This window comes from Tyto alba, unplaced genomic scaffold, assembly GCF_018691265.1.
Source record: "Tyto alba isolate M040663 unplaced genomic scaffold, T.alba_DEE_v4.0 Super-Scaffold_13, whole genome shotgun sequence".
In the NCBI taxonomy this organism is placed as follows: domain Eukaryota; kingdom Metazoa; phylum Chordata; class Aves; order Strigiformes; family Tytonidae; genus Tyto; species Tyto alba.
In genome coordinates, this window is record NW_024881275.1 from 35020988 (window position 1) to 35037739 (window position 16752).

The 16752-nt window shown below is 40.4% G+C and overlaps 1 protein-coding gene across 7 annotated transcripts in view; it reads right to left on the reverse strand.

The window, feature by feature from the left end:
• Positions 1 to 16752, reverse strand: part of KIF27 (kinesin family member 27) — a 33857-nt gene that overhangs the window by 12258 nt on the left and 4847 nt on the right. For 6 of the 7 annotated variants that reach the window (XM_032981823.2, XM_032981824.2, XM_032981822.2 and 3 more), the window contains 6 exons: positions 15009 to 15967; positions 5114 to 5257; positions 2035 to 2241; positions 1308 to 1483; positions 792 to 925; positions 77 to 232 (listed from right to left, as the gene is read on the reverse strand). In XM_032981823.2, coding sequence (XP_032837714.1) covers positions 77 to 232; positions 792 to 925; positions 1308 to 1483; positions 2035 to 2241; positions 5114 to 5257; positions 15009 to 15967 — 1776 coding nt within the window. The remainder of the gene's footprint in view (positions 1 to 76; positions 233 to 791; positions 926 to 1307; positions 1484 to 2034; positions 2242 to 5113; positions 5258 to 15008; positions 15968 to 16752) is intronic. The other variant, XM_032981828.2, reaches the window with a different exon arrangement.

The following is a 16752-nucleotide window of genomic DNA, read 5'->3' on the forward strand; positions in this document are numbered from 1 at the left end:
AGGACTTCAGAAGTTCTGTGCCTTTTCTTTGTTTCTGAACTTCTTTATTCTAGTTTTCCCTCCATCAGCCAGTTACCTGTTCTTACTAATTCCTTAATAAGCTCCTCTTTCATTTTGATATTAAGTGCAAGTTCTCTCATTTTTTGCTCGGCCTCAGTGAGTCTCAACTCTGAATTCTTTAACTTCTGCATGTTAAAAACATGACTTTTCTGGAGGCTGTCAATCTCTTCACCTTGAAACAAAAGAAAGCAATATGGAGATAAAAAATCTGGAATAGAGTCTGTATCCAAAAAGTAGTGCTCTGGAACATTGTATGTGTGAAGTTCTTCCATATGAAGTAAAAGAATCAAAAAGAGAGAATAGTGCAGAGTCTTTTCCCTGCCATGTTTCTAAACAGGAAAAGAAAGGATGTTAGGCATTAGCATTTCAAGAGCCCCAGAGGACCCTAAGTGGGAGGTAGAATATTCCGGAAACCATATCAGTGCATCTCTGGTAAGCTAATAGCATCTATTTTTTTTCACTGAAGCAGTACTAAAGACTTACATCTAAACAGCTTTCTGATATGTGCTTTCTCACTAATAAGTATTACTTAAACATTAAGGTCACTGACATCAGTTTCAGAAAGGAGAAGAGGAAGACAAGCTAGAAAACCTAAGTTGAACCATAACAAAAAAAAAAAATATTTTTATCAAATACACATATTTTGCTGGGAAAAATAATTACATGTGCTGAAGACATTCTTGCATACTCTGATAATGTAGTAAGATTCTCTCTCACGACTTCCATTTTACCTGTGGTTGTGTAAGTCTGTAGCACAGACTTGTTGGATAAATCAGACTTGTCTACCTGACACTTCATGTCATTTAGATCAGGAATAAAGCATAGAGAAGCCTGTTTTCGTGTCCATGTTCGGTTTATGGAATGCCTAAGGAAGAATGAAAAACATGCTACATTCCAAACACACAGGGATTTTTTTTCTTTAAGTTTCATGCAAAGTACATGATCTTAACAGAGAAGAATCCCAAACTCACATAAGCATTTGTACCTTCTTTTCCCATCTTATCTCTACCTGCTCACTTGCTCTGATCTTCACAGTAGATTCTGGCCTCAAAACAAGGACTATGCAATCTTTATTAAATCAAAACCCTTTGTTTATTAAATTTATTTTGTAATATGCCCAGTTGATCCCATAAGTTTATCATAAGTAACATCACAAATGGTCTCATATTATGGCAGGATTAGGCAGTAATACTACCTTTCCTATACACTTGCCTGTAACAAAAATGAAAGAATAACCAAAAAATTACTTAAATGAGGTTTTCTTTTTGCTGCCTGTATTTTCCCCCTCTTCATCACTCTGATCAGAAAGGCGGCAGTGAAGAACTTTATCCTGGTCTTCTATGTTGCTCAGTATCATCTGGCTGCGAGCACGGAATTCTGCCATTACTCGAGCCAAGGAGAAGGCAGGGGGGCTGGTATACACCTGTCAAAAAGCACACAAAGAAAGTGATGGGTAAAATACTTGCAACAATTTAGCGATTTTTTACTGGTATTTCAAAAATATTTCAATTTAAATGCCTGTCACCACCTGAACTTGTAAGCAAAATTACAGAGGTTTTCTATAATAACTCTGAATATGTTTGTAACAAAAGGCTTTGCAAGAACTTAGAGCACTTATTCCTAATGTGAAAGAAGGCACTATTAGAAACTTATTATCCAATGTATTCAATATGTCAGTAAGAATAATCACTCATTTTTGATAATGCTTCATATCTGAACACTCAAAACCCCCAGGAAAACACCAGAAAAGATTACAGCTTTAGCACCTGTAAGTGGTAATTTTAAGCCCGAACAATTTGGACAACTGTGGCATAGCACATGTTGCAAGACATTAAAAAGTAATTTTTCAGTCTGCAATGGGAAGCTAAACAGCATCTGAGAAAGTCACCGTAACTTGTCATGTCAAGTCTAATTATCAGTCTATAACCATTACAATGTAAAGGAAAAAAAATGTGACATTTGGGTAGACCTTACCTTTCGGGTCTCTGTCCCTGAAGGTGGGTGAAGGGAGTGAAGCAGACTCTTTGTGAGTGGGACACTGTATGGCCTCCTTGCAGATGCCACAACAGCTGGCCCATCTCCACAAGTACTCGAGAAGTCCAAAGTTTTCACATCTGTAAACTTCTCTAATTTTTCTTTTAGCCGATCAATAAGCATTTGCTGTTCCACCATTTTCTCGTTCTTATGGGGGAAAAAAACAAAGCAAAACTGTTGCTGATCGTGAGCTCTGCATCATATACACCATTTCGAAATTCCTTACAAAGGTCAAGAGTCTTGTAAATCACTCACTGACCCTGAATTCTTTTGCACAGGCGGCAAATTCTGCAACAAACTGAAAATTCTGTGACGCATCATCAATCTAACACACATAGCCCAATTCAAATAAATTTTGGACACATTTTTGTCCAGAAAGACCTAGCCCAGGTAAGTTACATTAGCTTATCTAGACATCTAGTGAGAAGTAGATGACACACTTATCTGCCTGTGCTTCCTTTATATGTGTCTTTATGGAGAAATAAAATGGAAATTCAACAAAAATGTTCAAATGAAACACATGGTCTGAGTCTAATTTATTAAACATGTATACAGGCTTCCTCTGCCTCTTTGAGCAGTTTCACTTTAAAGATTATTTGTATTAATAAATGTAAACATGTACATGATCCCAGGATCCCTCGTATGAGCTACTTCTTTTTCTTCTGTCCAGCTTCAACTTTGTTAGTAATGCTAGTTTGGAGAACTAACTTTTCTGCTTCTCTTACAGCAGTCTCCATACATTGTTCAGAACTACTTATCCTATCTAAACCGATTCATCCATAAAGCCAAGATTATATCCATTTTAAACTCCCTCTATTCCTTTCCATTATTTTCAAAGTACCTTTAAAATCTGGCCTAGTAACAGGAATGCTGAAGAATAGCTAGTGATAGTCAACAGAAAGTATTCAATGAGATATGTTTTGCATTCTCCTACTTCAAATAATACGTTTTTATTCATTCTTTTTATCTTGTTTTCTTAGATGGCAAGTTCCTTCCAAACACACACAGACAATGCCTTGCAAATTGACATTTTGTTGTAATACAGTGCATAATATATCTGTGTCATAGCAAATAGAATATATATATGCATACCATACTTGTGTTGGAGAATGGCTCAGAGACAAGGGTCCTGAGCCCACTGAGCAATTGTGTGATCAGAGCCTGCTCTAGCTGCTGATGCTGGGCCCCACTGGGGTTTGCCTGCAGCTGCTCGCAGCTGCTGATACATGAGGAATGTCAAGGACGCTTCAGCCCTGTGTACCGTGGTGTGCCCAAAACAGGTTAAGGGGAATTGGGAATAGTGGTCTGAGAAACCTAGTGTTATGGTAACGGTGGTCTGAGAAACATTGTGTTACGGTACTGTTGTGTATCGAAAACAAGTCAATAGGAATCAGAAATAGTAGCATGAGAAACTTAGTGTTATGAGAAGCTTGTGCTGTTAGCTAACTGCAAGTAGATGGACCGTGCGAATACGACCTTTGGAGCTTAAGCCAATCAGCTAGTGACTAGTAGGCATAATAATTATCATTGTATAAATATATGTACCCTGGACTAATAAAGACACACGGTGATTGATGCTCTATCTTTCACACTGAACCCGTCTTGGCGTGTCATTCGTCCACGGCTCCGCATACTTGTTATGATTTTGGAAGCAAACTGATCCACTTTGAAGCTATTATTTAACCCTTTTAAGTCTCTTTGTCCCTGATAGCCTTGTATACGCAACCCCACAGTGCCATACCTGCTACATCAATACATACATGTATAAACATTTGTCTAAAACCTGCTACTTTTAAAGTTCTTACCCTACCATCCATCACTAAATTACATATTCCTGTGAATACTACTTAAAATATTTGATAGAAGTGTTTGCTTTTCATTATTCTACCTATTTTATATGCTTTTAAGTAAAAGTGGCAGTTTAGTGGATTAAGTACCAAAATGGTGCCTGAGAGCTCTCAAGCTTCTCTCCTGTCTCTGATACTGAAACAATCATGGTCTTTTAACTGCACTGTAATAGCTTCTGTTCATTACCTCTACCTTGTATCCTCCAGAATTCATAAGCATTATTTCAGTGTAACAAGTTGACACTATGCTGTACAGATTAAAAGTAAAAATCAGTCTAGCCAGAGGTGACAAAAGAAAGAAAGTGACAGAAAGAAGAAAAAGATGATGACTAGTATACTTACCTTTCATTCATTGACTCTCCCCAAGTCATCAGCAAAGAAGAGGAAAAAGGAGAAAAAGTAGAATAAGGAGAAGAGTACTAGCTAGCCATGCTTATGCTTTTCTCTTTTAAAAAGTGAGATAATTATTTATCTATCATTCACATGACTGGCAACACTGCAAGAATATTAAGTATTATATTTATGGTCTCCTGGAACTTGAAATGTTATACACTTACTATCCATCATAACTCCATTCACAAGCACAAGATCTAGAGAAAGAGAGAGGCAAGCAGTGTTTCCACTCTGTCACTCAGTTTTCTCTAATAGTAAATGCTCAGAAAATTAGGATGAAATTCTGTCTTACAAAGTCAAAAGGGAACAATACTCTAATTATTACTAAAACTATAACAAAATACATTCCTACATAACCTTTTAATTAAAGCATTATAGTCTTTTTTAGATTCTAAAGAATCTTTAAAGACCTTTCAAATCCTGATTCATTAACTGTCCTGAAATGACTTAACAATAGTAGACATCTGAGGAGAGGGGTGTGTGTTATGCTTTGGGAAGCATGAAGAGGGTGAATGATTCACCTCATGTTATACAGGAAGGTTGGGGCACAGCTAGGCTAATACACAAACTTCAGAAATCACCCTATTGTGCTTCAGCCACTACATGAGCTCAACTCATCAAGTGATACAACTCTAATACAAATAAAATGCCCATAAGATTGACAGGTAGTTATGGCCAAAAAAAACCCTGAGGGACCTGTCTTGAAATAATGAATGCATTCATACAGTGGAAGGATGGTTCAATACAGATATATGCAATGTGTACCAGAGGAAAAATACCTGTAATCTATGTGTTTCTTGAGCCTCCCTTAAAGATTCCAGTTTTTCTTCATTCTCGTGTAGTAATGTCTTTATCTGTTTCTGCAGTATCTGCAGTTCGTGATCCTTCTGGCTAAATACTTCTTCATCCATAACTAAGGCCTGCTAGATAATAGGAAAAAGGTTCAGCTGGGGAAAAGGGGACATTATTATTATTCTTATAGTTGGAAAATTAAATAAAAAATAAAGAAAACCCCAAACCTCATTTGTTGTTAAAAGATGTGATCAGAACCACAAAGTTTTGAGGTATGTATAATGAATTGCCTAAGTGGTTATCTGTGGTTTCTACCAGTTGTTTCTTCACTTCTCTTTTATCTATAGATTTTCTTCTGACAAGTTTCTTTCTTCCAAAGAGAATAATGTACCCATAACCAAAGCTACTTTATTGAAGCAGATATTTAAATCAAATCATTTGCTTTAGGGTGCTGTGAGATGTAGCCACAAGATCTTAGTTTTCAAATAAAAAAATAAGGACAGCTGTCTGCATTCTGCAACTCAGATAGCAGTCTAAAGATTAAAGAAACCGTAATAATGCTTCCCCAGATGTTCTTGTGGGTAAATAACACTGATTGAAGTAGAATTCCAAATGTTGCTACTGTTCCAGAAAGTCTGTAGAAGCCAAATATAAAGTATGGAAACATCATGTCTTACTGTTCTAAAACTGGATACTTCTGTACAACTAGCTTACCTACACTCTTCTTCCAAGAAAAGACAACTCTTAATAGCTTTTAAGAATGCACTCAAGAACCTGGTGTCTCTTTAGAGAACAGAACTTTTTCCGAAGTCTGTGTACCAATGCAAATGCTTCTACTGAACGTAATTGATAGGTCTATTCTGTCACCCACTGCTGCTGTATCATTATACAGAGTTCAGCCAAATACAGAAAAAAAGAAGCCTGCACAGATGTTGTCATGGTGGCAGAGTGGGGCAGGATGAAGTGACAGAAAACTAAGTTGCATATTGTCCAATATTATATTAAACATACATAACTGAAGTCAGAATATATTTGCTCAGTTGTATTGGGTGTAGGTGTTGAGGGTTTGGTGGGGGTGACTGCAGGGGCAGTGTCTGTGAGAAGAGACCAGGGTTTCCCCATGCTGGACACAGCCGGTTCCAGGTGACTCCAGTGGACCTGCTGCAGGGAACAGCTGAGCCCCTCAGCCAAGACGGTGCCGCCTCTGTGATTATATATTTAAGAAAGGGCACAAAATGCCAGACAGGCAGAAGAGGAGATGAACCCAAAAAAGTGGGAAAGAGCAGAGGGAACACCGGGAGGAGGAGGAAGCGCTCCGTGGTGGAGCAGCAGATACCCACTCTGTAGCCTAGGGAGGACCTGCACTGGAGCGGATGGGTATTCCTGAAAGAACTGCTGCCCATGCAGAGCTCATGCCAGATAAGAGGAAAGGTGCAAGGAGGAAAAAGCAGCACAGAGAACCTCTATGTACTGACCATAAACCACTCTGCTATGTCTCTGCACAACTCAGCAGTGAGGTAGAGGAGCATGGAGTGAAAGAGTGAAGATAAGCCTGGAGAAGGCAGGGAGGAAAGGTGGTGTTTTAGTGTTTGTCTTTTTGTTCCCCACTGCTCAAATGAGTAATTTTTTTTTTTTAATTGGCAATAAATTAAATAATTTTTCCCAAATTTCAGACTGTTTGTTAATTGGTAAGCAATCTCCCTGTCTTTATCTCAACCCACAAGCCTTCTCATTCCTGTTCTTCGTATTTTCTCTCCCCGAGTCCTGCTGATGGAGAGGTGAATGAGTGGCTGGGTGGGAGTTTGGCTGTTAGCTATGGCTAACCCACTATACCATTATTTTTATTTTGTGTAAGACAGCACTATCCCGGCAATCATAGCTGTTAGCAATGAAATAATGTATGTACTTACAAGAATCAGTCCACTATTAGCTATTAAATCTGTCATATGCAAGTCCTGCTCTAGAGTCTGCACTGTCTCATTTATTTTAGCCTCTCCCAAACCATCTCCTCCTGGCTGTGGATGGCATACTCACCTGGGGAAATTTAAATTTAAACTCAGCTTTTATAATGTTTGAATCTGGGAAACAGAGGTTTAAAATGAGCTACAGAAGAAAATCAAGAAGAAAAAAAGCTGTGATTTTGATTGATTGAGAACAAAGACAATACAAAATTTATATATGCAATTGCCTGATAACAAGCTACAGGTTTATCACAGTTTGATGTGCAAACTGAAAATTGGTTGATGTTATACAATTCTAACTTAATGTAGTACCGTCTCCTTCTACTACAAGACAAACTCATATTAGTTTTTCTGAGCTGTTCATCTTATGTCAGAACTTCACTCAGTTTCAAACTAGTGTACAGATATTTTAAATTATAAAATTAATTTCAATTTGAGGCTCTGTTTATTGTACACTAATTTGCATTATTTTGGATGTTTTGTTATTCACAATCAACATTTTAACTGCATACATCCAAAATATGCACTTCCTAACTGTGTATTGGGGTGTTCCCCAAAATAATTATTTACTCGATCATGTGTTAGTTCTGTGAGGGAACATTACCATGCTTGAGAAGGCTGAGAGCTCTTCTCCCCATGGGACATTGTCTAGCACTATTATCTACTGTCTGGGAAAGAGCTAGTCAGAGCTACTACCATGACAGGATCCTTATGGGATATTTGCATGCTAAGAATCTCGTATCTTGTTTTGAAATTTTCACCTCAGCTTGAAAACTGTAAAGAAGTATGATGCCACTAAGAAGCAGAAAGTTGATATATAATACAAAAGCAATTGTTAGAAAAGTGATGAGACAGAGAAATCTGTAAATAGTTTAGAAACTCAGTTAGCTAAAGGCATGAGAGTGAAAAGGAAATGCAGGAGTTCTTGATGAGAACACTGCTGAAAAAATACAGGTTAGGAAATTCCTTAATGATAATAGATTATCATCTAATGGTAAGAGGTATTATCAACTTCACAGTATTAGATAGACTAATACACTACAAACATAGTATTAGATAAATTGGATATAAGTTGCAAAGCCTAGCCCATGGGTTATCTGTAAGTACACTGATACCTGTGAAAATATCTGCATTGTAGTTATATTTGTAATGTTTCTGACAGACTAATTTATTTGCCGGAATTGAAACAACTTCTGAATTTACAGGACAACTGAAAGTAGTTGTGGGTAGCTGAAAACACACAGCTGCTCACCCCCTTCGTAATCCCAGTGGGATGGGGGAAGAGCAAAGGAAGAGTAAAAACAAGAAAACTTATGGGCCAAGATAGAAATCGTTTGGTAAGTGCAGGTGAGGTGGAAGAAGAGAGAAAGAAAACAAGACAAGTAATGAAAAGGCAATTAATGTCCAGCCCATCACTCACCACCTCCCACAGGTAGACTGATGCTCAGCCCACTCCTAGGCAAAAGACAGCTAACACACCTAAGCCCCCCTCCTCTTCCTTTTTACTGCTGAGCATGTCACACAGCATGAAATATCTCCTTAGTTGGTTTGGGTCATCCGCCTAGTTGTGGCCCTCCCCTCATCCCCAGTGCACCCCTCCCAATCTATTCACTGGTGTGGCAGAGGCAGAAACAGAGAAGACCTGATGCTGTGCAAACACTGTTCAGCAAGACCTGAAACACTGGTGTGTTATCAGCACTGTATTGGTCACAAATCTGGTATGTTATCAGCATTGTATTGGTCACAAATCTGAAACACAGCACCCTATGAGCTGCTATGAAGAAAATTAATTCCATCCCAGCTAGACCCAATACAATCTCCACTCCATATTCCATACTATTTGTGTCATGCTCAGGTCCCACGCTATCCAATACAACCTCATTAACCATCCTTCCCTTCTCATCCTTTGATTTATACACAGATATATGGCCCTTAGTCTGTGGGCCATTCCTGTAAAATATCCATTGAGTATTCCTAAAATATCTGCTGAATTAATTTAGTTCATGACTGGGTTGTCTCTGTTATGATGGTCACTCAGGACAGGAGAGACATATTGTGTGTTGAGTTACTGGACTTCAAAACTAGCTCAGGCTGGGTCACTGTGGCACCTGCCTGGCTTTTTATGAGGCTTGTTCTCTGTTGGTTTAGGTGATTCCTGCTGTAGTAGTTCCTAAAATATACAACTCAAATAATGGGTTATTTCCCTGCAAGGTTAAATCTCTTGAGGTACACAGCAGATTTCCCCATCCTCCCACACTACCCACCAGGTGTACCTGAGTTCTTGAGCAAAAACAGTCCCACAAGCAGGTCTGCCTTTTCCTGAGGGAGGAACAACCTGTGCTGTCTTTCCCAGACAGTTCTCTACACACACTACAGGGACCTTATCTCCTTCTACAAGACGTATGGATTTTGTTTCAGCAGGTCCAGGCTGGTTAGCTAATCCTCTCGTAATAATTAACCAAGTTGCTTCTGCTAAATTTGCATCCCACTGCTGACGTGCTCCAGTGCCCATTGCTTTCAGTATAGTCTTTTAACAGTCCATTGTGTCATCCAATCTGTTTGAAGGCTGGTGCATGATAGGGAATGTGATACACCCAATCAACCCCATATTTCTTGGCCAGGTGCTTATGAGATCGTTTCAGAAATTAGTACCATTGACTCAGTGCTTCCTGGAGTAACATGACATCACAGAACTTGTTTTTCAAGACCTAGGACAGTGTTTTGGGTGGTGGTATGGGTACCATATGGTGTTTTGGGTGGTGGTATGGGTATCGTCTTGTCCACTTTTCTTGTTCTGCAATATCCAAGGCCAGCTGGATGGATTTCACTTCTGCACATTGACTCAATTGCAGTTACTGCAACTTGTCATATGGGACTCCACACAGCAGTTTTCCACCTCTAATGGTTTCCCACAATACAACAGGACCCATCAGTAAACGGAGCATATTGTTTCTCATTTTCTGCTAATTTATTATACAGTAGGGCCTCTTTGGCATGAGCCATTTCCTCAGGCAATGCCCCAAGGTCTCTGCTTTCTGGCCAATCCATGATCTCTTCCAGAATTCCAGGGCAGTTGGGGTTCCCATTCAGACCCAAGTGGGTGCGATTAGCGCTACCCACTTACTCCACACAGCACTGGTTGCATGATGGGTAGAGGGGATGTTCCCTTCGAACATCCAATGCAGTACAGACAACTGCAATGCCAAGAGAGGCTGAGCTTCAGTATGAACTACTTCTGAATTGTCTTGCACCCCTTCATATGCTGCTAGTATCTCCTTTTCAGTTGGGGTGTAGTGGGCCTTGTACTCTTGTAGTGGCTCTGCACCCACAGCTCCAAAACCCCAGAGGTCAACCTTGGATCTCTCCAGGTGCTTTCTGCCAGAGGCTCTGGCCGAGGTCATGCTCCCTGGCGGCTGCATAAAGCACGTTTCTCACACTTGGTCCTGTATGGACTGGCCCAAGGGCTACTGCATGAACAATTTCCTGACTAATCTGTTCAAATGCTTGTTGCTTCTTGGGGACCCAGCTGAAATAGTTTTTTGTTCAGGCCACTTGATTGAGAGGACTTACAAGTTGACTATAGCCTGGTATGTGCATTCTCCAGAATTCCACAATGCCTAGGAATGCCTGGGTTTCCTTTTTGTTAACTACTGGGAACATGGCTGTTACCATATTGATCACAGCTGTTAAGATGTGATGACTCCCATCCTGCCATTTTATTCTCAAAAACTAGATTTATTGTAAAGATCCTTTGATCTTTTTTTTGTTTGTTTGTTTGTTTTTGGTTTTGTTTTTTTTTTTTGTTTTGTTTTGTTTTGTTTTTTTTTTTTTTTTTTTTTTAGTGGAAAAAACATATTTCAGAAGACTCTGGATTTTCTTTTCCCCTTCTCAAACTCTTCCTCAGCTGTATTGCCCCACACAGTGATGTCATCAATGTACATGTACTGCAAGTTTTCTGAGGCTTTGTCCTGACCCAGTGCAGTCTGGATCAGTCCATGGAAGATGGTAGGGCTGGGCTTCCACCCCCTCATGGCAGTCGATTCCAGATGGGACACCGTTCCACATCAAAGGTAACTGTGCCCTGCACTCTGCTGAAAACGGGATTGGCAATATCAGCTATGGTGTATTGCTTGGCTGCCTTTGACTCCAGTTAATCCTGGAGTTCTGGCATGTCTGGTATGGCAGCACTTAACAGTGGCGTGACTTCATTCAGGCCATGATAGTCCACTGTAAGCCTCCACTCTCTATTGGACTTTCATGCTGGCCATATGGGACTACTAAAGGGCAAGTGAGTCTTGCTTATCACTTGTTGACTCCTGAGTCGACAAATCAGCTCCTGGATGGGAATGAGAGAGTCTCGGTGGGGACGATATTGATGCCAGTACACCATCATGGTAGCAATTTGCACTTGCTGTTCTTTAACACACAGCAACCCCACAACAGAAGGATCATTCAAGAGGCCAGGCAAGGCAGACAGCTGTTTAATCTTCACTGAACCTGCAGTGACTACATCAAAGGCCCAAATGATACCTCTTTGGATCCCAGAGGTATCCTCTTTTGAGAGAGTCCATGGCAATGATATATGGGTCCTCTGGACTGATGACAGTAGTATGCTTCTGCCACTTATTCCCTGTTAGGCTCACCTCAGCTTCTAACACATACAACAACTGGGATCCCGCTGTCACTCCAGAAATCCAGATGTGTTCTGCCCCCTTGTACCCTAATGACATTAGGATATACTGTGTGCCAGCGTCCATCAAAATTAAAGTAAATCCAATTGTCCCTTTCCTCCACTTGGACAGAGGGAGGGCACCCCTATTCCCAACTAGAGCATTTATTTCCTGACTCCTGTAATTACAAACTGTAAGTCTACTGTGAAAGGAGCTCATGTCTCTCTGTTGCCTGGGCTACGGTACAAGGACTATTCACAAGTTTGATCCTACTACAGACCAGCACGGCTCTTCCATGGTAGAAGGCATGGGGGTCAAACCCACATAGACATAAATCCACTGGGTCAGTATCAGAAAGAGGAGAGGCATCCTCAGCCCATCTACTGCATCTCAGGAATTGCTCGACAGTAACCAGAGCAGTAATCTTCCTGAAGGGCCCTTTTAAACCACTACTTTTCCCCACAATTTATGTACACAAGACTTCCAGGACCAAGGTAAGTACACCATCCCACTTCCTCGTATCCCTCCCACAGTCACACAGATAGAACCACAGGGTGGCACATGGCATGTGCCCATGGTTCCCTTTCCTTTGAGCAGAGAAAAGCTGACTTTTGGTAGCTGAGATGCTGGCCCGCAGGGGCAAGGAGGGAGACTATCCACATTCTCTTCGAGTTGCTGGACCTTGAGGAACAGTCTTTCCACAGCTGAGGTGCAGACCCATATCAGGGAGGGGGACAGAGATTCTCTTAGAATCCCTGGAGCTGGCAGACCAGTCTATACAAAGCTGGTGCCTTGATGTCAGACCAATCCATCATTGCTAGATTGCTGGTGCATGATGCCAGTGTGCTCTATACAGACTTCTGCCCCAAAGACTGTGTGCACTGTACGTCATTCAGACCTTTGGGGGCCTGATTGTCCATGTCACTGTAGGCCATCTCCACCATTGCTAATTTCCTCAGACACTGAATGTCTCAGTGGATTACAGTACCTTCTTTAAGACAGTACCTTGTCTTCATGCTCAATAAGAGCCACCTCTGGAGGCTGTGAGTGGCTGCCTCTCCTCTGATCCCTTTGTCAAACCCACAGTCCCTAGCAATGGATCCCAGCTTCTGTGCTTCCCTACCTTCTAGTTCCAAACTGTTAGCCCCACTACTCCAGCACTTGAGCAAGCAGGTAGCAATTTGTTCATCTTGTTGATGGGCAAAATCTTTCCACCTATCTTGCATCTTGGTCATGGGTAGGGACCAGGTGGTTTCTGCCTTTCATGATTTCTATCTCTTTCCTCCCCTGTCCTGCTGCAGAAGAGGCTGCCTCTTTTAATTCTTCCTCTCTCCCACTCTCAGGAGGAGCTGCTTCTTCTCTTACTGAGTTGACCTCTGCTTCCACCATTTCTTCTCGACTACAAGAGCAACTACTGCAGTTGAGGGTTCAGTATCCAGTTTAGTGTCCATTTGTGTGGCTTCAGAGCAAGAGACCTTCTCAGTGCCCGTTAGTGGCCTCTTAGATCAAGAGATCCTTCTGCATCTCTGAGGGCACTGGCCGGTGGCTTGATAAGCACAGCCAGGTCCCAACATAGCTTTAGAAGTCACTGTGTTTCAGCTCCCCTCTTTCAAATGGTGTATTAGTTTGATGGGTTTACAAGCCTGTTCAAGCATGAAATCCCAAGCTGTCGGAGGCAATAATGGTCCTATGCACCTGCCCAACTCCTCCCATACACCCTGCCACCTCAAGGATCAACTGCCTTAAAGCATGTTCCCGTGTGGCATCTCCAATTAGTTGTTTAACTTTATAAACAATAATCAAAATCAGGTTCACAATACACACCAGTATAAACAGTCTGATTATGTGAGGATATTGAGGGAATTGAGAAGCCATTGCATCAAGGCTATAAAAACCTATCCTGGAGGAGAAGAAGGGATAGGTGCCATCATCTTCTCTCTCCATAAAACGTCTCTCAGAGGAGAAAAGGGGAAAGGTATAGTTGCTCGTTTTGTCCATGAGATGGTTCTTGGAGTACTAGGGGACCTGTGATACAAGACTCAAATACCAGGCTAGGCTGAAGGCCAGTGGTTTTATCATAGCTCTCCCAAGCAAAGGAAAACAAAATGATAAAACAACGTACTAAACAGCAAAATCTGAAAACAGTCATTAATGATTCTTGAAGTCTCTTGTACAGCTAGAAAGGAATCAAGCATTAGAATATTCAAGGAAACACATAAGTCAGCACCCAAAGTAAACATGCCAGCATCATGATCTGCAAGAGTCACTCAAATAACAACTTAAATAAACAGGTACAACAGCTAGAAGTTTAATCTAGCACACACTAATCAAATCTGTTATTATTTCAAAGACCTTAAGCCCCGTGTTAGGCACCAAAAAGGACTGTCGTGGGTTAACCCCACTAGGCAGCTAAGCACACACAGCTGCTTGCTCACTTCCCTGCTGCAACCCCAGTGGGAGGGCGGAAGAGCAAAGGAAAAGTAAAAGCAAGAAAATTTATGGGACAAGATAGAAATTATTCAGTAAGTAAAGGTGGAGTGTAAGAAGAGGAAAATAAAATAAAACAAAACAAATGATGCAAAAGCACTCACCACCTCCAAAGGCTGACTGATGCCCAGCTAGTTCCCAGGCAAAATATGGCCAACCTCCCTAAACCCGCTTCTCTCCCTTTTAATTGCTGAGCATGATGTTATATGGCATGAAATATCTCTCTGGTTAGTTCAGGTCACCTGCTTGGCTGTGTGCATGTCCCCAACCTTTGTGCACCCCCCAATCTATTCACTGAGGGGCATAGACAGAAACAGAGAAAGCCTGATGCTGTGCAGCAAGATGTTCAGCAAGACCTAAAACTTTAGTGTGTTATCAGCATTGTGTGGTCACCAATCTAAACCACAGCACCCTACAAGCTGCTATGAAGAAAATTAACTCTATGTCAGCCAGATGTAGCACGCTAACATAGCTAAAAACAATCTAACAGTTTAAACAGCTCAGCCTCATAGAATTATCTTGAAACTGACTAGCCAAAATATAACATTATTTATCTCTATCATGATTAAGATGATTGTCCATTCAATCATCCATTAAAATAAAGCAATGTCATTAGTCAAATAAAATTATACAAGATTTTTAATTAAATCTAAATTGTCAAATTAAGTATAGGTAGCAGTTTTACATCTTTCAAAATTTAATTCAAGCCTTAGCAGACTGCTCTTTCACACAGTTATTTAAATAATCAACATAGGATTAAATACCTGGCATTTCTTTAGTTCCCTCTTTAGCTGAAGAATTGTGATGTGATGTGGCTCTTGACTGGTCCCAGTCCCTGTGTCAGTTTCCTGCATGGTGAGAGCTTCCTTCCTTACTTTCTGTACCATAGTGATCCAGCTCTGCAACCTGTCCCTCTGACTTCTTTTTAAGCTAACATCATCATTCAAATCAACCAGAAATGGGAAGGCTTCATCTACACAATTTCTATAACTGAAACATTGAACCTGAAGCCGGGTGAGCTGCTCCTCAAGGGAAGTGATACGAGTTCTTTCTTGATTTAGATCATGCGAACACTGATTACTGACTTGCTGGTTCTGCAAAGCTTCTCGAAGCAATCTGATTTCAAGTTCCATTTCATCAATCCGGTCTTGATTTGGGTTATAATTTACAACTGGTTTATTTCTAATGTTTTTGGCCCTGTTGGCATATTTGAGGGAATTTAAAGATTCATCAAAGTCAGATGAGGATGGACTTATGCACGTTATCATGACAGTCTTGGCATTTCCTCCAAGGGAGTCTTTCAGAATACGAGTGATTTTAGCATCCCTGTATGGAATATGTACACTTTTCCTTTTTGGGTCTCCAAGTGCACTGATGACATTTCCCAAGGCCAGCAGACCACTGTTGATCTGAATTGATTCTTTGAAGCGTTCACCGGTATTTCCAGTCTTTGTCACCCTCTCTGATCCTGCCAAATCCACAAAATGAAACTTTGAAGCAATCATCTGGACTGATTTCCAAGATGAATCCTGTGCAGCATCAGTACTTTTCTGAGATTCTGCAGACTGTTTCTGACAAATACTGATGGTAAAAATGGCATGAGATCGACTAGAGTGCTCATTCATTTGTGTTGTGCCTGTGTGACGAGCTGCGTTGCCACTTTCCAATAGGCTTATCACTTCATCTGCACATTCTACTTGGAATTCCTTAGCACCAACAATCACTTCAAACACCAAACCAGAGAAAGTAAGAATAATTCAATTAGTTTTGAACTCTTCAACAAAAGTTTACAGCAATTAGGAACAGTCAAACTATAAACATGTATTAGAGAAAAGTAAAAGTCTGCATTATTATGAGGCCATAGCATGTAGCTATAGAAAAATAAGACATCAATGTGTGAAAAGCATGAGGCACAATACATCTGAAACCTGCAGATAGTTAATATATGGGTGTATTGTGTCATAGCATTGGAAACAATACCTTAAACACAATACACAGCTTTACTCATTTACTCATTGCCATATGCAATTTGCAATCTAGTGCTGTGTAGTAAAAGCATGAGCAAAGTCAGCTCAAAGGGTATTTTGGCAGTTAAAAAAAAAAAAAGAATTAAAAAGACTAACAGTAAGTTTGTAGTAGAAATGTTTCCTAGTGTACGGTAAGAAGAGAACTTCTGTTCTATATAGCTTCTACCAAGTACTCCTAGCAAGCATATTTTTTGTCCTTTCTTTCAGTGAAGGATGGAAAATGTCCTAGCACAACCTACTGAAGCTGACTTGAACTTTACTGAAGAAATTAAATAGTTTAAAATATATTATGAGATCTTTGTGAAGCAATGATATTGTCCTTAAGATTTGTGCTAAATTAGTGCCTTCTTGCAGCTACAGACAAAAAAAAACCATGCCAGCTCAATGGAACAGTACATTAATATTAGAGTAAACACAACAATTAGACTACAAAGAATTAAAAGAATTTAAAAAAAACCACCAGACTATACGGTTTCAGAAT